The sequence below is a fragment of the Tympanuchus pallidicinctus genome, unplaced genomic scaffold (genome assembly GCF_026119805.1).
Source record: "Tympanuchus pallidicinctus isolate F22 unplaced genomic scaffold, pur_lepc_1.0 scaffold1, whole genome shotgun sequence".
In the NCBI taxonomy this organism is placed as follows: domain Eukaryota; kingdom Metazoa; phylum Chordata; class Aves; order Galliformes; family Phasianidae; genus Tympanuchus; species Tympanuchus pallidicinctus.
In genome coordinates this window covers 94,983,264-95,010,736 of record NW_026294618.1, presented here as the reverse complement: position 1 = coordinate 95,010,736, position 27,473 = coordinate 94,983,264, and the positions used below count along the sequence as shown (strand labels likewise).

Below are 27,473 nucleotides of genomic sequence, written 5' to 3'. Positions count from 1 at the left end.
TTTTTGGATTTCTGTGATACCTTTTTTCTCTGTCACCAGGGTATTTTTTGGTGGAAAATTGGAATGGTACATCCCTTACTTAAGGTCTAAGTCATACATATCACACCCGTATATTTCTTTGATTATTCACTTCTGTTCTTTTTCGCCATATTGTATTCCAGTATATTCTATATTTGCTTTGACCACGTGAAATGAAGCATGGTATTGAAGTCCAGGGTGACACAAGAAGTTGGTGTATATTTTTTGTGTGCAGATAAGAAAGTCAAATCTTGATGAAATCCCATATTAATGATTTACAGACAGAAATACAGAGTTTAAAAGAGAGGTAAGAGGGAATAAACTTATCCTGTGAGATCTGCAGACATGTCTGGAAAGCCAGTTTGTGTTGCTGATTTTGAACATTATGCTAAAACATTTCTCCCCAAATCAGTTTATGATTATTACCGATCTGGAGCAGATGACCAAGAAACATTAGCAGATAACGTAGCAGCATTTTCAAGGTAGGAGAATGATTTAAGGTTGTAGAGTGTGTGTGTATCTGTTTGCATTATTAGTAGATGTGGTACAACGTTAGATTTTGTGCTAACAAAACTTATATTTTCTGAAACTTCTATAAATTTTAGGAAGAAAACTCAATGAAATCCTTCTCAGAACATCCGTTCCTCCCTTTCTTTCCCCCAGCTACAATTTTCCATCAGAGCACTCCCTAAGATTCATTAGCATGCTTTTAGCTTTACCTGCATTTTGTTTGTTTAGGGAAGCAAAATTTCTGGGTGGGAAAAATATTTAGTAAAAGTTGATTGTTGTTGCTTCTATATTTTAAGCTGTCGTACAGACAAAAGATTTCTTGTTTTGCTGTATCTTTTAGGTCCCAAGTCACTTTTGACTGATCTGTTCCTCCTAAATTGAATTACTGTAGTAATTTAGTAATTTAGTGGCCTCCCCCCCAAATGTCTGTGCAGTATTGCTGAACTGGAGCTGCGCATCCTAGCAGTGCGCTCAGGAGCAAGGTGTGAAGGCCAGTGCTCAGTTCTGTGTGCCTGAGCTGCATTCAGATTTCAGCCGTGGTCAGCACTTAACCATGAAATATTGTAAGTGATGGGAACTGTTATAAAACTGGTTTCCGAGTGTCTGATGGCTTCCTGGCAGCGTATCTAGAAAGGCAAACCTTGTATATGGATTTGTGATTATTCTGTGTTTTAGGACTTAACTTTGGCATAAGCAACTTCAAAAAACCTTTATTGTTATCATGGTGATGTTGAGAGGGGCATGTCCTAACCATGGCAAGAATGTGGGACTGCTGTTGTGGGGTTAGTCCTTGAATCTCAGTCTTTGTGTTTTTGAGTGTGTTATTCATTATCTCCCTATTCCTGAGAGCAGCTGATGGGTAAGTATTAAGCAAGATGGACTTTACACCCACAACAATCACTAAGTCAGACAACTTTGTGAAAGAAGTGCATATGTAGAGCTTTGCTATCAATGATCAGACAACTCATTGGTTTCTCCAGTCAAAAGCTTAATCGTGTGCTTTTTCAGAACATAGGGTTCACCCCAATTAGATATGTTTAGAATGTCTTTGAATATTTATATGTATAAATGTTTGTATTTAAATGAAAAAGAAAAAAGAATAAAATAGAACCCATAGTGTGAATTTTGTAGCCCAGACCTTTGTGGTGTGCACTGCAAGGTTATTTAGTTGGCTGGCATATAGAAAAAATATCTGTTAATTTTGAGCTCTTAATTTTTTGGCAGTGTAATGGTTGCACTTACAAGAGAAATAGATTGTCATTCTGGAGCAATGTAGCGAATGAATGGTTGTGTCGATAGATAATGCAATACCTTTGGAACGGCTCGTGCCATTTTTGGAACAATGCAGGTCATATCCATTTGCTGATAAAATCAAATGTCCTGTCCTCTCGACAGCACAGGAGCTTGAAGTACTTTGGACCTGTAATCAGATACTGCAGTATGAAGTGCCCCCAAAGGACCAAGGCTTAAGATGAGACTAACGAGAATTACAGCAACTCTCCTCTGGCTTCCAGTTTATCTGAGATTGATGTTGATGTGAAGAACCAGTGCTTGCATCTCAACATCAGCATTTTCCTGCTTAGAGCCAGATCAGTTTTTCTTTCAGTTCTCATATGAAGTGGAGACATCAGTTGCACAAATGAGGCATTAAGGATAGGGACAATTATTTAGGGCATGAGAGCATGCGTTACTCCCTGTGGCATCTGTCTTGATTCACCTTGCGTTTGTTCTGCATTCCAAAACACCATGTGTCCTTCCAACACTGCTCTGTCTGGTGATTAAATTCACTCTCAAATTGTCAGGAAACCAATGGGCCTGAATAAAGAGTACGTTCCAAGACAAGGGTGAGTTGCCTTTGGCTTGATGGCATTCAGGAAATCAATCTGAAATCTCTCAGCATTTTAATGAAAGTAAGTGCGTGTGTTTAGGAACACATTTCCAATAATCTGCTGTGACAGGTTCTGCCACTGACTTCCCAGTGGCATTTGGAGAAGATGCATTTTGTTGTCATGTACAAGGAACATCGTTTCTTGTTTATCTGTGTTAGCATTGATGCATATTTCCTGCAAATGCTTCATCATGTAGTTGGGTGTTAAGGGTATTAAAATGACTGGGCACGGGCCTTTAAAAAAAATAAAGAGACTGAAAATCTGACTAGGATCAAACAGGCATGTCAGGTCACAGGGAGAAGAGAAGAAATGAATGCTTTTAGTGATAAGTTGTTGTGGTTTCTGCCTTGTCTTCCACCTCAGATTCAGAGTGCCCTGAAAAAAGTTGCCATAGGATGATGAGACATCTGAGAAGAGCAAATATGTTCCTTGAGCAAAAGCAGCTGTTCATTGGCCCTGTGCAGCAATAGCATGTGTCTGTTATGATGGGAAGTTGGGAATTAGGAGCTGGAGGAGACCTTAACCTCTTGTTAAGGTTATCAAAGCAGGTAGGGGCTGGGACAGGGCCTTCCTCTGAGCAGTGTGTCCTTTCCCAAGCACTCTGCTAGTGATGCACTGTTGAAGGGATTTACTGTGAATTTGGAAAAGTGGGAGATGTTGCTTGAAAACGTTACATTTTGGAAATTGCAGTGGTTCTTCACAGCAGAGAATGAGTATGGAAAGTGAGTCTTGCCCAACTGCAAGATTTACACTTGTACACTGGGAAGTACTGTGCTTGTTTTTTGCTCACTGTTGTTAAGGGTATATCCCCATGGTTTGTCCAGAAAGTAGGTCGCTTCAGATGCCTGGTAAACTTGCAGCTGAAAAAATTATGTTAAGCAAAATCTGATGCTGCTTCTGTCAAAGAGTGTAATGCCAAGGTGGTGATCCCGTCAGCTTTTGCGAGACCCAGACAGTGCTCAGTTAGGAGGACTAATTTGTTAATGGCCTAAAGCATACAACCTAGTGAGATGCAAGGAGAAAAGCTGTGTTGTTTTTATGTTGTTTGTTTATTTTAAATGAAGAAGAGATCGGAAGAGAAATTTGTTTAAACGCTGGGGCTTAACAAATCTGGCACCAAAAAGCTGGCGGACAATTATTTGATACACTTAAGAGTGAGTGGGAAAGGAGGGTGTTTGCTGCTTCGAACAGCATCATTAGTCTTGTATGTTCTGCTGGGGGGAAATAGAAGATTTTGTCTCTTTCTGCTTCTCTGAGCTAGAAGCACTGAAGGAATTTTGCTGCTTCAGGACTGATACTCAAATGTGTGCCTGGAAGTGGCAGTCATTTGCAGCAGGTAAAAATCCTATGGGTCAGGAGCAGCTGAGAACTAGGAGACTGCAGAAGAAGGCATTTTGCATCCTTATGCTTCTAAGCTGGCCTGTAAACATGAGCAAGGTTATGAAAGGATTTGTATTTTCTTTGTATTTGCTGGGGAAAGTTGTCTCAGTGCTAGAAAGAAGCTCTTGGAATGAGGATTAAGAAGAAGGGGGATAAAAGTCATGTTTTCTTTGTCCCACCCTCAGCTTATTTTCCCCTGAAAAATAACAGTCTGACACAATAGCATGAAAACAAGTCCAAGGAGGCATACTTACAGTGTGTGTCTTGGCATCAAATGTTACAGCTGAGTCCTGCAACTACATCCCTTCCAAGCATCATAACCATCTTTCTCCTCCCTGGAGAGTGCTTTCTGGAGAACTGGCATGGCCTCGTGCTCCATGGCTTAAGAAATTTGGGTCTCATCCTGACTCTGTCCCAGGTTTCTTATGCAAATTTCTCTTGATCTTCCAGTAAAATGAAGGTGTTGTCTGTTTTCCCCCTTTTTTCTTCTCTTCCTGTACCCCAACCAGACTGTTTAGTATGCAAGCTCAAGCTGACTGCTACTCACAGACGGAACATAGCCTAAGGATAACGAAGGCTCCTGTTGCCATCTCCTTGCTAATGACAGAACTGTTTCCATCAGGCATTTTAGGTAGTTATGTTCAGCAATAGACTAAGCTTTTAATTATTTTCTTCTAATTAAAACTCAATTGCCATAATCTGCACTCAAAGCCCTTCCAGAGGGAAGGGTGCATCAGTAAGACATTGAGACAGTGAGCCTATTACTGCTTGCAGAGAACCTTTGCACCTTGCTCGGAGCAAATCCCTGAGAGCTAGCACGTGCTGATGCACACCTTCTTGGGGATTATTCTAACAATGCCTTGCTACAACGTTACCTCACTGATAAGAAAAAGTCTGATTTCATGGCTATCCCCCCATGAATGCATCTGTATTGAGATGGTTTGAGATACTGAAGTGCTGTCTAGCTGATGCTCTGAGAGGAATTGTTGTCCAGTTGGTGGCAGAAGGCAAAGGTAGATTTTTGTGTGATGTGATGTTCTGCCTAATTGCAATTTCAGGTGGGTGTTTTTTAGTTCTTATTTGGAGTCAGCTTCTGCCTGTATCTGAGCTGCAGGCCCCAAAGGAGAATATGGCTGTGGCTCTGGGTTGGTGTGGTTTATGGTGGATACACTGGAAGCAAAGCGAGGTCAGGAACAGTTGAGTGGGTTTGGGCCAAGTCATTCAAGGAGTAGATTATAATTTACTCTCTCGGGAAAGCAATTGTGCTACAGAGTCTTTTTCTGTACCAAATTATAGTGCCTGCATTTGGTCTTTTCCTGGAAGTCTCAACTCCTTGTGGGCCATCCCTGGGCCTGCAGTTACTTTTCAGTGACGTATGTGTCACACAGCAGCTTGTAACTGCTGGGGATGGAGTCTCCTGGGGGCTACTGGATTGCAAAAGGTGCCAGTAGAAATGTAGTGCAGCCAATTTCCCCAATTATCTCATCTGAATACAGCTAAGCCACGGCATGCTCCTGCTTATCTGTTTTCTGCAGGAAGAGGCACGGCAAATTGTTTCTGTGTGCTCTCAATGCAGACGCCTCTAGCATAGGGACAAGGTGGTGTGAGAGCACTGATCAGGCTACTTTTATCCAAAAATTCTGTGTCCTTTGGCTCCCTGGTCTGTTAAGGGAATGACTGAGGGAGGTGAAAGGGGAACTGGTGACTTCTGTTATAGAATCTCACAGTCATTGAGGCTGGAAAAGACTTCTAAGGTCGCTTTGTCCAACCATCATCACTACCATGCCCGCTAACCCATGTCCTTCAGTGCCACTTCTCCATGGTTCTTGAACACCTCCAGGGACAGCGGCATCTCCACCTCCCTGGGAGCTGTTTCATTGCATTATTACTCTTTCTGAGGGTAAGTTTTCCCTAATATCTAATCTGAGTCCTGTGTATCCTCTGTAATCTAGTTCTGCCACAGGGCTTTCAGGGAAGCTAAGATTCACGGTAAACGTTGTTTTGCAGCTCCTGTCTTTTCTTTTAAATAATTCCAGCCAATGCTTTTCAAAGGATCTTTGCTTCCTTTCACCCTCCATTGTTTTGTTGTTTTTTTTTTTTTTTTTAAATCTCTCCTAGCCTGTTTCTTCTTGGCTTTGTGCCTTTTGCAGCTCCCTTTATGTGTCTGGGTCACACAATGAAGCTCTCCTCGAGGTCCAACACCCTGCTGCTTTGTGCTGCTTCCTCCCCTCCAGCTTTCACCATTTTTAATTCTGATAACAGGAAAATCTGCTCTTGGACATTCGGAGCTCTAACCTCAGTGATGCAGACGTTTTATTCTGTTTCTCTGTGTCAGATGGAAGCTGTACCCCCGGATGCTCAGGGACGTGTCTGTAATGGACCTGTCAACCTCAGTCTTGGGGCAGAAGATCAGCATGCCGGTCTGCGTTGCGGCAACCGCTATGCAGCGCATGGCTCACCCTGATGGAGAGACGGCGACCGCTAAAGGTAAACTGTGCAGAGTGCCTGCAGTCCTCTTGCTCCTGTCTCTGAATGAACGAAGTTAAGTCTTGGTGGGAAGAGGGCAGGCGAGCGCTTTTTTTTTTTCAGTGCCTTCAGATGGAGAAGATAGACGCTCAGGACATCAGAAAAGGAGGTGAGCTTCCTGCATCCCAGATTTAAGGCGTTTTTTGGTGGTTTTTGCCCGTACATCTTGAATTGCAATTGCAGTCTGATAACATGTCAGTCTAGCAGCTCTTAATTTTCAAGAGTGAAAAGGGAGGGGAAAAAAGTGCTATCCATTTTAAGCCAGGTCACCCAACAAATACACACCGCAAAGTGGGGATCTGGGCTCGGGGGAGACAAAGTGCAGTGAGTGCAACATCCCTGTATTGGTGATTGGGGCTGAGTCATGACTGTAGGAGTCCTCTTTTCAATCCTTATCTCTTGTAAATGCCTTCCAATTAAAGAGTGGTGTCATTTTGGAGAACTGCCAAAGAGGTTTTTGTAATCTGTAATGTGGATAAATAGGTTCCCTAATTGTTTGTAGGGCCAGAAGGGGCTACAGTGCTTAGCTAATATGACTGCACAGTGTTAGTCCAACATCTGCTGACAGGTTATTTTTGCACTGCTTTGGCCCTTGTGGGATAGTCTCTTGGTCTTGATTTGGGAATGAAGTGGTAGAGAGAAGTCACCAAAAATAGCAATTAAAAAATAAAAACTGTCTGATTTCTGGCTTGAGCCTCTCTCTTGGCAGCTTTGGACACTTTTTGCTTGGCTGAGGAGTTTTCTGATGTCAGAAATTTCTCCTTGCCCACTTCACCAAGTCCTTCACACCATGACAGCTGCTCTGCTTTCTTGTAACAAAATATTTTTCACTGGCCTGTAGGAATTCTAGTTTTCTAATTTAAAAAAATGAAAACAGGATCTGTATATTTTATATACATTCTATAAATATAAATGTATACGTGTTTCCATGACAAGAAATGCTCCCTTTCACAAAACCTTTTATGAACCCCAGAGGCCATCCATGCTTTTGCTTCCAGAAATGCACAAGCTTTTGCCTATCTCAAAACGATCTTTTTTGTTGTTGTTTTTTGCTTTGTATATAGCTCTTCGAGCACATCCCAGGGAGCCAGCAAGATAAGGGTCCTCTGGGCTAAATTTGACACAAAGGTGCTTTCAAAGTGGAGCCTACAGCCTAAAAGGATGTGAGAAATGGGATAATTCAGATGTGAAACTTTCTCGCTCATTTAACTCAAACTGCAAAATGATTTCCAGAAGAGGTCACACTGTATGCAGCAGGCAGAGTCAGGGCGTGCATCTCAGAACTCCAGAATAAGCAGAATAGCAGAATGAGAAAGGTTACAAAACATACAGACTCGTGAGCTATTTAATTTGATAATATTTCCGTGATCAATGCAGCAATTGCCAGTGTGAAGTAGTCTAATCGTATTGCAGTGAGCTCATCTCGATCCTTGTGAACAACCAGCATGGCTGGGGTGTGCCCTGCAATGAGCCGCAGCCCTTCTGTGCTGCTGTCCCAGGGCTCTAGCGAACTCAGCCCTGTCACAAGGTTTACGTTTTGCTCGTCAGCAAGGAGCAGTCTGAATCTTATTTCTGTCAAAGGTTTCTTTGGTTGTAGTGTCTCTGTGCTACTCCTACTTTTTTTTTAAGAGGCTTATTAGAAAGCCGGATGGTATGTGCAGGCACACTCCACACGATGGAGCTCGAATACCTTGAACTGGCTTGAGAAGCTGTGTTCTGTCAGCTGTGTTAGTGTTGTCCTGTCCTTTGGCAACACTCGTAGATCATTTCTGGCCTAGGTTATGCTGGAAGAAAACCCTGAAGCATAGAGCTGTTAAGTGCAAACACATTAATGCCATGTTAAGAGTGAGATTAGAAATGCACAAAATCCAGGATGTTCCTTAGCAAAACCTCCCACTGACACTGTTGCCTGGCCACATCTTCAGTTGTAAATCTGTAACTGCAATCAAGTGATAAAAGAAAGCTATCTATCAGGGCTGAGTTACGGCTGTGGTAGATAACTTAATTTTGGAATTTCCTGACTCTTTTGCATTTAGTTTCAAACTTTAACATATGATTATTGCATTTAACATTCCTGGATCTTCAAGACAGCAGAGCTCGGTGTACTGGCAGTGGTTTGAGTATGTGGCTAAATAAATGTATCCTTGGAGCTGGTAAAATTTTCATCACTTTCAAAGGAGAGTGCAATTAAAATCACACCCTCTGTATTGCATTAGCATTTCTTGTAGAAAAAAGTCTTTGGTTTTGTGCTCTGTTAGAGGTGGAGCAGGGCATTCAGTGCCAAGCTTTTGGTCTGACCTTATAAGATGACAGGAGTTAGCTGTAAAGTACATGTTTGGCTTAAAGCTTTCCTTAAAATTGGGACATTTGGGATCAAGGATTTTGCTACATCCAAATTCTCTTTAACTTAGCAATACCTCAGAAATGAAGTGGCCAGATTGTTGGTTGCTTTAAATTGGTTTTTGCTTTAGCTGCACCACGGTTCATGCAAGCCAAGAAAGACTGATCATAGTCTTGTGGCTTTTGGAAAACACCATGTACTTGTATGCTTGGATTTTGGCTCAGGTATGTAGGAAGCGACTCATGCAGTGGTGCCTCTGCTATCGTGATGGCCCTTGGAAAACATGGTGTGGTCTGAGTCTTGTCCCTCCTGGTCTGAGCAGGCATAGTGAACCTTGACTCACACTCAGGAGCGTGGCAGCTGCCCGGTGCAGCACCCACAGTGCACACACGTGTATTGTGTGCTCAGGCAATGCGCAGCAGGTGCCACGAACAACAGAGCTGCCTGGCTGGGATTAAACCTCAAGAGATGGTCTCATGTTATTTTCACCTGCAGGACAGGGTGGTACAGGTAGAAATAACAAGATTTTTCCATGCTTCAAGAGCAATGCTCATCCTCCCAGCTACTTCTATTAAGCAACAACTTTTTGCTTTGAAACACTGTATTCCTTCAGTGCCTTCATCCACACACGAGGGCATCTATGTCATGCTGTCTCTGATTAGATTAAACTCCCTTTTCTTGCAGACCCTTTGCTTCAGGGCTTGTTGGATTTTTGGGAACTGCTGCTCAAGTGACACCCCATACAAGTGACCAAGCTGGTGGGAAAGAGCATGTATCTGATCTTAAATAGGTCTAAGGCTGATTCCCTTAAACATACCTTCATCAACAATCCTGTTTGTTTCATTGGTAAAGGTTATTTTTTAGAAAAAAATGTTGAATTGTAATACTGAAAGTTCCTGATGATAAGACTGAACACAATGTTTGTAAGTCACTCTAAAGTTTAACTAACCCCACTCTTAACAGTATAGGCTGTAATTATGGTCAGAACTTGCACGATTTCAAATTCTAGAGAGTAGATTGTTATACTTTTTGTTAACTAGATCATGTAGATATAAATATATAGACAGCAGTAAGTTTCCTCCTCAGCTTTCCTTGTCTAAATGGACTTATAGAGAATGCTTCCTTGTCCTTTAAACAATTCCATGGATCTTGGCAGAAGTTAATCCATTTTTTTCAGGGCTTTCTTTAAGTATATTCCCCAGATTTTAGTTACAGTCAGTTGGTGTGTATGGAAATGTTGCAAATAATGGATTTTCTTTTCATGAAAAACTGAGAAATTGGGTGGAAAATAGTTTTGGATTAACTGAAATGTTTAATTTTATCTAAAAGACAATGTTTTATTGAATTTTCCTACTAGCCAATGCTTTTAACCATAGCTTACTTTTGAAACATAAGTGTTAGCTTGGAAAAAAAACATTTCCATTTTGAAAATATCAACGCGTGACATTTTGACTTAGAGTGATTTTTTTTTTTCTTGTCCTTCTCACTCAAACTTCAACTCAGTTAACTAAAAATATTTGCCAAATTTGATGAATAATTTTAGCCACCGTTAAAGAGCAAAGGGCTTTTCTCTAAACCCCTTTCAGCAAAAATTTTCTAATTCTACACAGTATTTTTCTGCTTGTCCAAAAAATGTCTACTGTTCCTTCATGCAATGACATGAATTTGCCACCCCAGCTTCACAGTGTGCTCACAAACCACTGTGATTTCCATATAGTCTTCAGTCAGTACTCCCTTGAAGTAGAGTAGCACTCATGGTCCTGTAAATGGGGATCCACCTTGCAGTATACTTAAGATGGATACTGCTTGAGATTTTATTTCTTAACAAGAAATAGCAGTTTCTTGACTTCTCAATTCATCATTAACAGATAGGAACAATTATTTTTATCAAGACTTCCACTCTATTATATATTGATGCTATTTACATATTCCTGTCTTAATTCTTACTGACTTATTTCCTAGTATTCTGTTGCTTCAACTCAGAAGCAGTACTGCAGTAACTGATTTATCTTAGACTTGCTTAAAATCAGGCTGAACAGCTTGACTGTTTTCTTGGCCAGATCTTTTGAAAACCTGGAATGTTAGTTGTTCAGATCTGATGATTTTATTTATTCTCTGCAATTGCTCTCAAGTAGGTTTTTGAGTTACTTCTGACTCAAGAACGATTTCACCGCCACCTGAGAAGCATCTGCACAGTCTACTTTGCCAAATAGAGAATAGGAATACTGACTGAAATGCTTTCTCCAACTCTGTTTAGTTACTGTCAGCCCTATCATTTTCACCTAGGCTGGGAGCAATACCTTATTCCTTTGGCTTTAACAGACTAACGAAATGTTTTTCATTTGCTTTAATGCTGCTGGTCCTCTGAATTCAGGTTCCTTGTGCTCATCTGTTGTGCCCATCCATGACACCAAGTGAGAGATTTTGTTGTCTGTTGCTCTCTGTGCTCAGCCACAGTGACTACAGTGGGATTTTGTACCCATTCCTCACCTGCTGTTCTTATCATGTCCCTTCCCCCCCCCCCAAAAAAAAAATAATCTGTATTACAGTTTGGTATGGCTGGGAGACTTTCTGGTATAACCATACACAGGCTCTTAGCATGATAGACCTTCCAGACTGTCTAGATCCATTTTGGCCCTGCTGCCTCCAGTTTTCCTGCACAGCTGACAAAATGTTGTGTCAACAAACTGCAGGCCCAGCTTGCACAGAAAGTTTTGAAAGGGGTAAGTGAGGTAAGGCTGGGCAGGAGATCTCTCAGCCAAGTGCGTTTCATCAAGAGACTAACGTTAAGTAATTTAAACAACTCTGTTTCTTAGGAGATGCAGCTCAAAGAACATAACTACTTCTGAGAAATACTGCTGTGACAAAAGGACACCATGTGGATCCCAAGTGTGTACTTTGCCCCCTAATTCAAGGGCAGCGGGTAAAGGGAGAAGTGACTGCAGTGGGGCATCTTGACTGCCATGAGATGCCCCTGAGAGGAAAACAAGGGAAATTTGCACAAGAAAAAAAGAGCAAGATTTACCATTCTCATACAAAGTAACCATGACAAAATATGAAAGCTCAAACTGGACTCTACTCAGGCATCCTGTGCTGAAATATATGCTCTGGGTTGCCTGCAGGAATAAACTGTACCTTTTTATACCAGTTAATGGAGTGATATGCCATCAGAGGTGGGAAGGAGGCACAATTTCAGGATGAAAAGTTGGGTTGAGATATGTTATTATAGAATCATGCAGTTGTTTGAGTTGGAAGGAACCTTGAAAACCATCTGGTTCCAACCCTTTGCTGTGGGCAAGAACACTTTGACTAGGTCAGGCTGCCCGGGGCCACATCCAACCCAGCCCTGAATGCCTCCAGGGTTGGGGGACCCACAGTTTCTCCAAGCAGCTGTGCCAGTGCCTCACCAATATTGCTCTGTTCTCCTGTGGACTTCCTAAGTCAGTCCTGTTCCATTACCAACCTTGATTTGTTGTTGCATAAAATACTTCAGTGGAAATACCCAATACTGAAGAAAATTCCATTTCATTGAAGTTTATCTTACCTGGTGAGAAGAGTTGTCTTTGAGGCTCAGTTCACTCAGTTCATGTACGTCCAGTGTCTCTAGGCTTCCCCAGGCGAAGTGCAGGCAGATGGCAATGTGGCTGAGGCACCTGTGCAGCTAAGTCAGTGGAGCTTTCCCTCACCTAAGCGCCCCATAATATCCCTATTTGTGGTACACTGGGCCTTGTAATTGTATGAAGCACAAAGAGCTTAAAGCTTCACCATCCTGATAGTGACAACATCCCCAAATCTTTCCTGTGTGCCCATGTGTGCCTGCTACCAAGCTTTGAGCACTGTCACTGACCTCAGTGGAAACCTGCAGTGTGTGTACAAAGGTAAGTGTATCCTTCAGGGAACGTTCCGGATTTGTGCTTAAAAGATGACTTTTTAAAAGAAAAGTAATTATCTGGATTGGCACGAAAAAAGGCTGGTTAAAAAAGAAAAAAAGATACAAAAAATCTGATGTTTAAACTTTGGCAAATGTTGCCTGTTTGCTGAAGGAGTTTCCCATGAGAAAATGGATCCTGCACTGACTTGTAATAACAAATAGAGATATTTGCAGTCCCCCAGATTTGAAATGTAAAATATAGTTGTTAAAGGAATTGAACTGTTTCTATTTTCTTCAGCTACTGTTAGACATGTAACAAATTTGAGTATATTTTTAACAAATCCTGATTTGAGGTAGGAAAAAAACTGGCAATACTTCAAGACTATCATCTTTTTTTAAAGTCTACAAAAATGGCAAAATGAGCTTCAAGGGATCAATGTAATGCACAGGTCAACCTGGGATCTCTAAAATATCAGAATTTTTTTTGTGCAAAGACTTGGAATTTTACCATGAAAATCCAAAATACGTAGCATGTTGAGCTGCTGCTTTACCAGGGTGGTTAAATAGGTCAGACAAGGGAAGAATTTTGTAATTAAATTTTCCGCTTTTGCAACAATTCTCATGTCCTTAAGGCCGTATATGTTGAGTTGAGAATAAGAGATTATAGATAAATGAATACTTAGAGATTGAACCATAACGTTTACATTTTCTCCCTTATCTGATATGAGGGTTTTGCAATTGCTGGATTGGTTAACTCTCTCTCATTCATGAACTCATATTTGACAGAGCAACAGGAATGTTGATCCATTGTTTCTTAGCATCACATGATGGGCTTGACTGAGCAAATCAGTTTGGAGTTGTGACATCCCATTCAATATATGGTTTTCGGTTTTTAGAAGAAATTTATTTCTGGGTACTTCTCTGAGAATGAACTGTTCCTAGTAATGTTAAGGGGATGGATCAAAGGATTGCGATGTTCTTGGTTTTTTGCTAGGTGGGTGCTTGTTGCACCACTGGAATCTTGTTCTCTCTCATATCTTTCTACATATCGTAGAGGGGTTCTTTTGATTAATTACTAGTATGAGGCCAGCCTGGGATTTTAATAAGATGAATGGAGTCATTTCTTTTCCTCCACTGAATAATATTTTGAGTCAGTTAATATTTGTACTTTTTCAGCCCAGATTTTTGTTCCTATGCATTTCAGTAAGCAAGAACAGCAACAACAGGAATAACCGAAACTGAATTTAAATTTGCAGTGATTGAAGTGGATGGCTGCAGTGTAATTCAGCTTATCTACCTTTAATCATTTACACACACCTATTTACCTGAGGCTGCCTTTATAGCCAGTGGGAAGAACTGTCCCCTGTCCATGGCTATTTCACTTCACTGACTTGAAATGTCAATCCAGGAGATTGTCCTACGTGCGTATGCCTGTATTTAATCAGATAAATAACTTTTATTTAGACAATGGACTCATTTCCAAACGGGCTGGTTGACTACTGGTACAATAAAAACAATTGACCTGTGAGATATTTTTCAACAAACAGTTTGACTCCTTCATACTTTTGATTAAGTTGTAGTGTGTTTTCAAGGAATTGGTAACGAAAGTAAATCAGTTGTTTGTAAAGCACTTTTTCTTGAGTAGGCAGTGGGTGATAAGCTATCTTACCTCATTTTCCATTAGGACAGTGCAGATTCTTCTACATCTGTTTGCCTTATATTTTGCCTTTTGTCATGTATGCTTTTTTTTGGAAGCAGAAGGTAAATGGGCAACACTTTCTGAAGCCTCTTTTAGATGTCTCTTGAGGCTACTCTTTAAAATCCCCCTTGATTCTGCAAGATACAGCTCTTCATGGAGTAGCAAAATCTGCAAGACAAGAGTGAAGCATGGCTGTTTCCAGTGACTGAAAGCTGCCTTGTGACTGTAGGAGGGTGTATCCAATCTGATTGAGCAAGTTCTTCGTGAATTTCCATTCTGAGATCCGTAGTTCTTATCCAATAAAATGCTGTCATAAAGACCACTTTTGAATGCCTCCCACAGGCTGGAGATGAGGTTTTGAAACAGAAGTCTATTTACATTAAAAATGTGTACTATAGCAGACCAAAAATAATAAGGCTTTATGTAATATTTGAGTTTTACATTGTTTTTCTTTACATTAAGTAATAGATTACTCCTAAAATAAGTAATAATATATTCTCAGAAATATAGTTGTATGAGTTTAGCTGGTTTGTCATTCAGCCCAGGTTGGAAATCAGCCTCGTGGAGGTAGCCAGGACAGAATCTTGAGCTGCTTGACCTCATCTGGGATTGTTTGGTGATGTTTAACCTTTGGCTGCTCGCTCCTTATGATGGATTTTGCCGCAGTGCTTTTGAAGGAAGGGGGAGGAAGAGAGCCCGACATGCAGTGTGAACTCTCATCATTTTGGCCTTAGTGGAGCTTTTTGGAGACTACTTTGCTGGCGTATTCTCTTTTAGGAACTGCTGGGTGGAGACTGCAAAGACTGTGTGGGATCTCATGATAGATGTGGGGTTCCCCTCCTTCAGTGATGAGGCAGAGATATCAGAAGAAAGAATGGTGAAGGCTCCCCATCAAGTCTATTAGTCCCCATTGATCCTGTATGTGCATTGATATTAAATGTTGTTCTGAGGATGGCAGTTTTCATAACATCAGCTTTGTATTCCTAAGTTTATCTCCACTCTTGGGTAGGTTTGGAGCTGAATGGAACGTTGTTCAATGTTTAGGGGGAGCCAACTCATCTTTTAGTTTTTCAGTTGGAGAAAATGCAAGTAGCTACTTCATCTGTTTTCCACAGAGCTGTACTACCGCACTCGTTCACTATCACTTGCAATGTGTAACTACACAGACATTTTCAACTTGTACTATTACTTTTTCAAGCAAATACTTCAGGAACTGTTCTTTTGCCCATTTTATAAAATGGTAAATGAACAACAGAATGATGTGTTAACATAATTCAAAATGCAAGGAGAGAGAAAATGAAATCCTTTTCTTGCGTGTGTATGAGAAATGAAATGGTTCCCTTGTAAGTATGACCATCCTTTCAGCTCAATACTTAGTGAGAGGGACAATACACTTAAGCTGGTTCTTTTGGCTTACATCTGTGGGAAGTTCCTTTATGGAGAATGAGAAGCTCTCGGCCTTGAAGCCAGCAGCTACATTTTTATAATTACCAAGAGTCATTAAGAGCTCTAAAAAGAGCAATATTTGTTTGATGAGATCCTAGACATAATGGGAATCATAGGTATGTAATAAGGTTGTCTGCTGGACTATGTCCTTTTCTCTCTTTCATGTTCTGAAATACTCTGTAGGGATGAAAGTAGGCACCTTGCTCAGAGAAGTGGTGGGAGAGGCCTTCAATAAAAATGTGCAATGCTTGTGAACTTTCTAGAAGGGGGGAAAAGCTGCTAAAAAGCCATGATCAAAACTTGCCAAAGTAGCAAGTGCTTGAGGGGAGCATACGTGGCAATGGTGAGGAGGATTGAGGTACAGTGTTAATAATGACAGTCCTAAAATACCAACCTGTGCAGCCATGCGGCAGCAGTCAGAAAGCTGGAAAACTTAAATGCATTTTTTTAGATTGTTTAAGACTGTAAGTATGTGATCATGTATTTAAATGTGTGTTCTAAAATTCTGGTAAGTGATAGCTAAACTCCAGGGTCTTACAAATAGGTTCCTATTAGGATGAATAGCTAATATGAGATCATATTTATTTTAATTATAATGCTTTTTTTTTTTTTTCTAGTATTGAAATGGGTCACCCCAAACATGATGTAGACAGCAATTAATGTTAATTGGCCTATAAGCACAGAAAATAAACCAGAGAGCTCTCAAAGCAGTCCACTGTCAAAAACTATCAACATAATATTTACTGGAGGGCTGAAAACACTTTAAAACTGAGGGAAGGAAAGGAAAGGCATTGTGAAATTACGTGCACTGACACTTGTGTTTCGAACAGTCTTGAATGTGACCTTGTGTTCCTCCAGCATGCCAGGCAATGGGGACTGGAATGATGCTGAGCTCCTGGGCCACCTCCTCCGTTGAAGAAGTCGCTGAAGCAGCTCCTGGAGGCCTTCGCTGGCTGCAGCTTTATGTGTACAAGGACCGAGAGGTTACCAAGTCCCTAGTGAAGCGTGCAGAGAGAGCAGGTTACAAAGGAATCTTTGTGACTGTGGACACACCGTTCCTCGGAAGGCGTATTGATGATGTGCGCAACAAGTTCCAGCTTCCTCCCCACCTCAGGTAGGTGCCTCCAATTGGGGTGTGGGGTGAACATGCTGCAATGCAGCCTGTCTTCCAGATGACACACACTGAGCTTATGTACATTGCTGTGGCTTAGGGGCAGAAGTATGCTATCTTGGTATTTTCATACCACGTAAAACTGTATGTCATGCTGCATGAGGCTGCAGACTGACAAAGTTAGTGATGAGGCATTTCTTTGTGTGTCTGGTAATTAATCTTTGGACACCTTCAAAACTCAAGTGGGCACAATCCTTTGCAATCTGCTCTGCCTTTGAAGCTGAATCCAGCTGCAGGGTTGACCATGTTCTGAGCAGGAAGCTGGACTAAGTGACCATCAAAGACTTCTCCCAATCAACGACACTGCAGTGCATCTGGGACCATCTCAGTACTGAATGCGGAGTCTCTTTCCAAGCAACTTCAACTGTCCTTTTAGTCAAGTTCAGAAATGGAGGGGATCAGCTTTCTTAAATATCACACAATCAATCCACCCCTACATTTCTTCTGGGACTTCTTCTGTATCTCAAGGAAAAGCTAAAGGTCTCTGCACTAATTCTGGTTTCTCATTATATCAGGGCCCATGCAGCATTTAACTTAAAACAGAGTTCTCCAGCAATGTTCTATGGGTGCTGATGCTGGCCTGATTTCACTGCATCCTGCAAACATGAATTAACATACTGTAAGGTCACCCTGAATAATGTTTGCTGAAGTGCTGGCACATTGTTAGCACCCAGTCCAGCTGGAACAGTAAAAGAATGAATGGGATACGCAGGATTTTTGAATTTGCAAAATGGAGCTAAGAATCCTCTGCTTACAAGAACCTGATATTGGCCACAGTTGGTCATGATATATATAGACTACTGCCCTTATTTAGAATCTGTAAATGAAATCAAAATGAAAACTAAAAAAGGAAAGAAAAAGTAAAAGATAGTTGAAAGTATCTTGAAGTGGATTAATTTTGGTTTGAGTTCTAGGTGAGAGCTAGTTTTGAATATTATTGATGAATCTGAAGTGTTCTTCCAGTGTCTCTCACAACTGTAATATGCTGCATACATACCGTACCTAGCATGAAATATAGCAAGAAATACAAAATATATTTTTTTTAAAATGTAGCAAGAAATATAAAGCCAAATCCTAAGTTCCTTCATTTTCATAATTTTTGTTTCAAAGATAAACCATGGGACTGTACCACCATGGGTTGTCAGGTACTCTGCCCCAATATGCCAGTACTTGAAGCTAATGGGTGAAGTGGTAAAGATAGGCAGAGTTAAGGGTTCTCTCAATGATTTCTGCATAAAAGGACCATCTTGTGAGGAAAGTACCAGAATACAAAGAATCCTAACAAACTTGGCATTAAAAAGTAATGCACTGATATGCATATGCTCCACCTATTAGTCTGCTATAGATCTTTTACTGACAAAGCATCATTGATTGTCTTTACTCCCAGGGAGAGTTGCTTTAAATAGCTTTTTTTTTTTTTTTTTTTTTTTTTAGGAGCAGTGTCATTTTAAGACCTGGGGTTATAGAGTTTCTGGATGAGAGTCAAATAACGCAAAATATTTGAGAAAAGCAATAGTGCATTTCTGACACACTTTGACCCCACTTGACCTAACAGTAACAGTTTTGTTTGAGTGAACCATATGGAATAATACGAAGTTGGAGCGATCTTTCAAGGTTCAAAATCCTTCAGATTTCAGAATGGCATTCAGTGTTTTGTTGCGGAGTCAGTGGTGAAACTTGGTAGTGTGGGGCTCTGCTCAGTTACTTGATAACTTTTTCTTGGCTTCAGATTTTCAACAGTTTCAAAGCAACAACAAGGTGCCATTGTGCTCCAAAATGTATGTAAGGCAACATTCATTCAAGTGTTGACCTGCATTTCACAGTCCAAGAAAAACAACGTTTATTTATATAATCTTATCCATGGTTCTGTTTTTCTCTGGGTACCCCACCCTCCACAAACCAACAGCTGAAAAGCTGGATCTTGCTGAGAGCCTGCTCCTTTCTCATTTTCTTCTTTGCTTGGAGTTGAACAGAAAACCCAAGTGAAATGTTGCTTGTTAAAGGCATGAAATCAGCAGTGAAACTAGCCAGTTTCCGTGCAAAAATACTGTGTGTTCCCAAGATGTGGAATATGAGTATAAAATAGCACAACGTGAATTGATGCGCGATCTCCAATGCATGGAGCAATCAACATAGTGTGGGACATCAGAGTCCTGGGTTGTACTGGTGTCACCAATGGTGATCTGGTGCTTGAGAGCACTTGGGCTGCTTCAGTTTCTAACATAAATGCAGCCTCACTTTCTCTGTATGCCCTCATTTTTCCCCCTCCCCTGTTTTGTCTACTAAGACTGAACTCTGGTTTAGGGGCTGGTGTTTGCCATTCAGTTCCCAGGTTGATTTGGTGATAATAAACAAATAATACCAAGTGTTTTCGTACAAACATTTTCCTCTACATTTTGTAGGCAAATGTACAAAAAAGATGAATTGTATACAAGAACTATTGCCTGGATGTTGGTCTTGTCAGTTAGATGAAAATTCTAGTTTCTTTGCAAGAGTTCATGCAGACCCATCTAATTTAACAGAGTTTTAAAAAATGTCCCTTTTCCTTTCCCATCTAGGTAGTCTCCTATTTACTCCAGTAGCTGAATTCACTAGGTGAAAAACGAAAGCAAAGAGAATACTTGTTGCAAGAAAGCCAAGGAGATTTTTGCCACAGATAGTGGATAGTAGAGGTGCACCTTTTAACTTCAGTGGGAAGTGAATTATATGTTATGAAAGACTGATATTCCCTCAGCACACACATCCTCTGCTCCTCAACGGTCTGGATGGCCTACAGCCTCTGCTGTGTTTATCCTCACAGTGCTCCAGAAAATGTGGTTGCTCCTATTTTATGATGGGAAACAGGCAAAGAGAGTGACCAAACGTTCAGCCCAAAGTCACAGAGGATGTCTGTGGCAGGATGAATGGTTGAACCTAAACCCTAAGTTTCATCTTTGGATTTTTCCTTTCGGTTGTAGATTTGATGCTGAACCTTTAGATTTTGGACTTTGTCTTATTTCCTTTGAAAGCATTAGGAGGGTTGCCTTGGGCCAGTGAAATTTGCAACAGAGTTATCAAATATTTCTCGAGGAGGAGGTTTTGACTTAAAAGAGTTCAGAAATAAAATACTGGGTAGGCTTTTTTACTTCTGCCCTGTATAATACAATGCACATTTAATGCAGACGTGTTGAGTGCTGACACTAAGGACTGATATTTTATGGCTCCAATAAATATTTCACAGACTATTTTATATGCTTTTTGTCATTTTAGGTTAAAAAATTTTTCAAGCAACAACTTGGTCTTCTCAGGGCAAGACTTTGGGGAAAACAGTGGACTGGCTGTCTACGTAGCCAACACAATTGATGCAAGTATCAGTTGGAAGGACATCAAATGGCTTCGTCGGCTGACATCACTGCCCATTGTTGTAAAAGGAATCCTAAGAGGTGTATAGCTCTACTGCTTTTCCATGGAGAGGGCAAGGCATCCATTTTTGCAGGGGCAATAGGGAAAAAGAAGTGCTTGTGCTGCTGAATTTTCTGTAGAATTGCACTACATTTCAATGGCAAGCATCTGTTTTGTTTACATTAAATATGACGGGTTATACATTCGTATTTGTATACTGTGCTAAGCAGGGAAGATTTGCCAAAGTAGATTGCAAAACAAAGGAAAAAGTTCTCTTCCTTGTGCATGATTAGGATGTGGAAGATCGCAGACATGACCAAATGTCCATTTGTTTTGGTTAGGATCAATGCAATATGAACTGGTGAGGGTGATTATTGTGCTGCCTTTGTGCATTAGCTTCTCCCTGTGGAAGGCAGTCTGAATCAGAGAAGCTCTTCTTCCAGCAGAAACTGAACATTATTATTTTCCTATCTGGGGAAAAATTGCAGAACGGGATTTTGTGTTTTGGCAGTCAGAGGTACGGGTGAAGGTTTTTGGCTTATAAAGCCTGGATGTACTTTTTACTGGCTTTGATGGAACTGCAGAGAATGCAGGAATGCACATGAGCCAAATAGCCAAGAAAGTGAAGACTCTGCTTTAATAAATACCTGGAGTTTTCAGGTGGTTTGTATGACCGGACTATAGAATGTGCTCACCTTGAAGTTCAGTAGGCAGGGATTGGAGTCCTGTAACCTGTATGCTTTGCCATGCCATGGTGTTTGCTGGGCTAAGCAGTGGTTGGTGCCCCTATTTCCTTGTCCTGTGCTGTGAGTTCTTCCTTAGCCCATAGTCTTATCTGGGAGATCTATGAAAAAGGACCATTTCACTTTGCTGCTGTCTATCTGTGAAAATGCAATTGTTTGAAGAGAAAAACAGCATGAGTGTTGGGCCCTTAGATTCTGCATAAATGAAAAAAATATTAACACAAAAGCAAAACTCAAAAGAAACCAAAAGAACCAACAACCCAACCAACACTTGAAATTTTCAGGTTGAGTTGTTGGTGTAACAATAGCTATGTCTAAATTCAGATGCAGTCAGGAAGGACAGCTCATTGTGCTTGTAAACCCTAAATCTATTCTAAGTTGCGTTCTCCTTGAAGGAAAGCTGGATTTCCATTCCGTTAAATGAACACCGACACAGCAGTGTTTTCATTAGCTGTGGTTTATTACCATAATCTTATTGTTAACTGGCATTGAGGGGAAGAAAAAAATCAGCAGAAGAATTTAGTGAAGTTGCAGGATAGAGGGGGGAGAATAGGGGTGGAAAGGCTAGCCATGCAAGTTGCTGTTAGTCCAAAGCGATAAAATGTTCTGTTCCAACATTTCAAGTGACCTTCCTATCTGTACTGCTTCAAGATAGAACTGTTGATTTGTGATGAGATGAGCCTATGGAAGGACGAAGCCCTAAATGGCTTCCCAGCATCTTTCACTGTTTTGTTTTGCTTTTTTTGTTTTGTTTTGCTTTTTTTGTTTTGTTTTGCTTTTTTTGTTTTGTTTTGCTTTTTTTGTTTTGTTTTGCTTTTTTTGTTTTGTTTTGCTTTTTTTGTTTTGTTTTGCTTTTTTTTTTACTGATGTCATAATTTCCCTCATCATGATGTTCAACATCCCAGTTCTGGAAAGAATATTTTTTTAATATATTTTCAGCTGATGATGCTAAAGAAGCTGTGCAGCTTGGGGTAGATGGTATACTGGTGTCAAATCATGGAGCACGTCAGCTTGATGGAGTTCCTGCAACGGTAAGTAGTGGTGCCAATAAGTACCAAGTTCTTTCTGCCTTTGGCTTCTTGCTTCCTTCCACTGAATACATGGTAGCTAGAGGGAAAACCTGTAAATACATGTTGTGTGCCTTAATGCACACAACATGAAGTAATCTCTTACTACAGTTGTTTTCATTTTCAGTGCTCTCCAGAGACTTCTGAAAAACTGGAGTTACAGAGTAACTAAAGGCAGAAGGACATTCTCCCCTTTTCTGCTTTCAAATCTTTCCAGTTTTGGAAAAGGTTCAGGGTGATTAAACTAGAATTTTTTCCTTTTCCTTGTCATGCTGCCCTGTGCCTTTCCAAAGGTAAAAAGGGATTTGAGAAATTCTCAACTGGTAGGGGAAAGAAGGAAAGGAAAATGAAAAAGTATGTGTTCAGACTGAAGTAAAACCCCACAGACTTGAGTCATCGCTCACCCTTCTTCATTTGGAATGATAAAACTGCATAAGTAAAAAGAGCAGAAGGGAGAAGAATCAAAGCCCGGTCATGACTGTTTCAATATCCTTAATGCACTGTTGTTGGAAAACCTCTGGTTCTCCATGAGAATTTTCTGAACAGAGGAGACAGGTAAGCCCTTTTCCACTGCAGGGTATTTTGCATGCAAAGATTTAGCAACTCAGTTCAATCTACAGTCAGCTTGGCAGGCCCACTGCTGTGTCACCCCTTCCTCTAGAGCTCTTCTGCTCACTGAGTCTTGGGGACAACTGAGGGTTTCCCCGGTCAATTGAATTCACTTGCTGATTTTTTTGAAAGTCTTCAAGTGGACCCACTGGTTCTTTTTATGGAGTGTGGGTGCCAAAACGTCAGAAATCAATTTTCTTAAACTTCTGTTCTCTTCTTGTTCTCTGCAGAGAATGTATGCTTCAGTTTCACCAAGAGTATTGGAAAATCTTGTGCAAATCTGTGTGAGGTAACACAGCAGGAAAAATATGAGGATATTAAAAACAACAACAACAAAAAAAAAACAGCAACAACCAAAAAAAATTTTGAAAAATGAGAGCTCAAAAACTAGCAATTATTATTTTCTACAGAAGCAGAACTGAAATTAAGCTTGTGAACTACTTTTTTTGAGTTTCTTCTTTACAATGTCATTGTGTAGAGAAGATGATGCTATCAAAGCCAGTGTATTCACTGAATTTCACCTTACAGAGAAAAGTGTATTTCAAAATGCAGTTTCCATGAGAATATCTGTATTGAATCATTCAGAGTTTCTGTTTTTGAAGTATAATTTCATGGCTTTTCAGAACATGAAATGGTTAATAGTTACACATTGAGGAAATCTATGTTTTAATTACGGTTTGCATCATATTTTAGTTATTATAGACTTTAATGTTGATACAGTTTGTCAGGATGTAGAAAGTAGTTTCTGTGTATGGAAATAAATCCAATATATGTTTGGCAAGAGAGCAAAACCAGAGGGAGGGGAAAAATCACAGCCACTGCCAAACTTCAAGAAAATTTTAATCCAAATCTAAAAACAAACTGCGCTTTCAAGTTTTTTCCCCAATCTCCTAGTCACTTTTTATCCATTAGAAAGGAAATGAATTGCATCCGTGTTTGAAAGACATGAATTGGTGTGCCTTTTATTTTACTACTGCACACTCCTTAGTACTTGGCTTCTCGTCTTGTGTCTTTCCTGATATTCATGAATAGGAACTGTATGCATGTTGTAGGAACAGCTGCTATGTAATTAATGCTTGAGCATCGAATTCAAGAGGCTCATCTCTTCTTGAAACTTCTTGCACAGTGTTGACATTTTAGCTAATTCCGTAGTTACTTTCCTGTACCTTAGGAACATCCATTTGTCTTTGCTTTTACCACTTGTGCAGGGAGTAAGTGCAAATCAGTGAGAGAAGTAAATGAGTTCAGAAGAAAATGTTTCTCTCCTTGTTCAAAACTCAGAGCAAGTTGAATTTTTCTTTAGGTAAATAAGTTCCCTGTACAACTATTCCTGAGATCAAGATGTGTTTTCAAATTAAAAAAAAAAAAATTATTTTTCTGACAGATCTCTTACTCATTATCTTCAGACACAATGCCTACCTTTGTGTTCCTTAATGCCAGCCAGTGCCTTTTATTAATGAATAGTGAATTTAAGCAAGAAAATGAAGATGGCTGTTTAAGAAGTCAGTGACTGATTTCCTAAGTGATTTAATTCCTAAATTACTGAACACTGAATGTTAGGGGAATTATATGAAGGAATAGGGTCTCCTTCGTGTCTGCTATTTCTTATATTCTTCCTAATAGCTTGTACAGGCCTGTGTTGGATGCACGTCATGAGATTAGATGGACATTTTATGTGACCCTGCTGATTCTCATTTTAAGTGGCTGTCCAAATAAATTTGACCTGTGTATATATCTGCTAACATCCCAGGACACACAAAGCTGTATTTATGCACACGATCAGGCAACTAATTGCTCACTTAGCTTTTTTGAAGCTTGAATCCTGTACTTAATTTATTCAGAAGATAAATAGGGTTACAGAAACTGTATTTCTGATTTTACTCTTCTAGATTGATATCTTGCCTGAAATTGTTGAGGCTGTGGAGGGGAAGGTGGAGGTGTTCCTAGATGGTGGCGTAAGAAAAGGCACAGACGTACTCAAAGCATTAGCTCTGGGTGCCAAAGCTGTATTCATCGGCAGGCCTCTCATCTGGGGCTTGGCTTATCAAGTAAGTAAAAGAATAAAATCTGAAAAATATGCTCATAGATGCCTATATTAGCTTTTACGCTTTGTGTATTCACATGTATGTGAATCTCTTACGTGTGTATCCAGATCATACAATAATCTAAAATTTGCTATCAAATACTTAGGAGTCAGAGTTGTCCATGAAACTTTCCTGATATGTATTTATAGCTTGTCTATAGACACAAATACACATAACAATGCATGCTGCATCCTAATTGCTTAGGGTGAAGAAGGAGCAAAAGAAGTTCTCCACATGTTGAAGGAAGAGTTTCGACTGGCAATGGCACTGACAGGTGAGACATCAGTGTTTCCTCTTAGTAATAACCACCTCTCCCTCACATTTTGTCATAGCTCTCATTTCCCCTGTGCAAGGCACCATAGTAACTTATAGAAGAAATAAATATTTGCAATATAAGCAGGTTAAGCTGCAGAGAGATGAAAAAAGAAACTGATGTTAACCCTAACTTTATATATAGGATATCTATATATGTAGACAGAAAGAGTAAGTAAAAATGAAAAATATTTTGGGTTAGAAGAGCCATAGGTCTATAGAAAAGTGATGGCAAATCCTCAGTCACTAAGGGGTGGATTAGATCTGATTGAACATAGCTTTCTATGGAAAAGAAAATGAAGCAGCTTAGCATGGGGTTTGGCATGAGGCAATTGGAAATTTCGACTGATATTCCTTGGCCACCATTCCCAAATTTCAACTGATATTTGTTGGATATGAGGAAAATGTCTTCTACATTGAAGCATTGAAGGTGGTGTGGTACTGGAACAGGCTGCCTAAAGATGTGGTGGAAGCTCCATCCCTGGTAGCATTTTAGGCCAGGCTGGATGATGCTCTGAGCAACCAATGGTGCTGTGCAAGTCCCTGTTTGTTGCAAGGCAGTTGGAACAGAAGATGTTTAAAGGTCCCCAATTCTATGATTCTTTGTAACTTGCTCTCTAGGATGCCGGACTGTAAAAGAGATTGGCAGGACATTGATACGAAGGCATGAAGTACTACTTTCCAAGATTTAGATCTGAAGATGATCCCCTCGCTTGCTGCCTGTTGTACAGAAAGCACACTAGATAAAAAACAACGCTATTTGCTCTTTGGGTCTCATGCTGCAATTCTGACTGAAAAGGAGTCTTCTGTAAGCAACTGCTTGTTGAAGAAGTTATTTGCTTCAAGTTTTAAAGCCTATTCTGCTAGGCTTTTATGGAAAGCTGCTGTGCTGTTAGTTGTGATTAGAGATGAGTCTTTATACAAGACCAAGATAGAAACTTGAAGGTGTTTTGCAATAAATGCTGATATTAGCTTTCAAACCTTTTTAGTACTAAAACCATAAAACCATAAAAGAACACGTTCTGATGGCAAACAGCTATCAAAATGTAAAAAATTAAAATGTAGAAGGTACTTTTCTCACTGGTTAGAGAAACTACAGTGTAGATCAGAAATTAAATCTTGCTCTATTATGAATATAATTTCTTCTCCCTAATAGTGATGTGCTATTCCTTAATAAGTATGTGGACTTACATCATGTAGGCTGTAGAAACTCAGAGTTCTTAGTTATAAAGAACTGCACAGCAAAGTGAAATTGGAGAAGTGACTCAAAGCCCTTTGCAATCAGACAACCACTGTGCTTGTGAATCAGACACACATCAGATCTTTGGCTTGTGTGAATCCTGGTAGGTCTATTGCCTTCACCAGTATACCCAGCTGGATCCCTACGTTATGTTTTTAAACTGGACTCAATTCTTTACAGTTTTTTAGACTATTGGATAAATCTGTAGCATCTTGCATCAGCATTGCAGAAAGGTTTTGAAAATCTTGTTCTGGAATTATTTTTTTTTAAGCCACCATTACACTGTTCCACTGTCACTGATATCACTGTCTGTACCATTTGTTTCTCATCAATGTCAGGAGAACTTGTGCATTCTGATTCTCCCTTTTTGCTTTATTTGAAATATCATGTATTGAGTTTTAGAGGCAGTTTTGTCATAAATGATGGAATAGTACAATATGAACTAAAGCAGAGGCTGGAACTCAAAACGGGGAGAAAACCCAAAAGGCCACATGCTTGCCCTTCAGTTGTAAAATTTGTTCTCTTATTTACTGCAGATTGTAGTGTGTTGTGTAGGGGTTGCATAGCAACAAAATAAAGTTTATCTGTGTAAGGAAATATGAATGTTTCTCAGAGCATAGAGAAGCATAATTTCTGCTGTTTACTGCACTTATCATATCTGTTGCAATGTGGACTGTGTCAGATGTCAATTACAGACTAACTTCAGAAAGACTGTTTATTTCAGATAATATAAATGTTACTTAAAAGATAGGGGATAATATCTTATGTTTACATGTTTAAGATCCATTTCTAAAGTTTAGAAGATGCAGTTTCCTGTCTTAGCCCCAACCAAATTCAAGTAAAGTTCTGTAACTCTGTGGTCCAGGGTAAATTCTGCTGGTGAGGAAACTGATTTTGTTATTTGTGCAAAATTAACTATTTCTAGTTCCTTTGGGCAAATGGGCTTGTATTCGTTCTTTCCTGCTTGTTATCTGAGAATTGCCTGTCTTCCTTTTCAATCCTAGTAAGAATATACATGCATTAAAAAACAAAAACAGAGTCAAGTACTGAAAGGCTGTGAGACAGAGTTGACAGAAATTAAATTCGTTTCTGTTTAAAAGAAGAAGTATATATATTTCACAGTCAAGGGAATTTTACTAGATTTGGAGACAACTAAATACAATTGCTTCTTGAAATGCTAATGAAA

At 40.0% G+C, this 27,473-nt stretch overlaps 1 protein-coding gene across 2 annotated transcripts; it reads left to right on the top strand.

Moving 5' to 3' along the window:
• Positions 1-328: 328 nt before the first annotated feature.
• On the top strand, positions 329-27,473 carry HAO1 (hydroxyacid oxidase 1). 2 transcript variants are annotated; one of them, XR_008203857.1, is made up of 8 exons: positions 329-500; positions 6,133-6,284; positions 16,539-16,794; positions 20,101-20,273; positions 21,915-22,006; positions 22,882-22,940; positions 24,541-24,699; positions 24,940-25,009. XR_008203857.1 is itself a non-coding variant. In XM_052672290.1 (8 exons), the coding sequence occupies exons 1-8, from the start codon at positions 364-366 to the stop codon at positions 25,737-25,739; spliced, it is 1,110 nt and encodes a 369-aa protein (XP_052528250.1). In that variant the 5' UTR covers positions 329-363; the 3' UTR covers positions 25,740-27,473. The 2 variants fall into 2 exon arrangements, 1 of the variants encoding a protein (XP_052528250.1); XM_052672290.1 differs by lacking the exon at positions 22,882-22,940 and adding an exon at positions 25,669-27,473.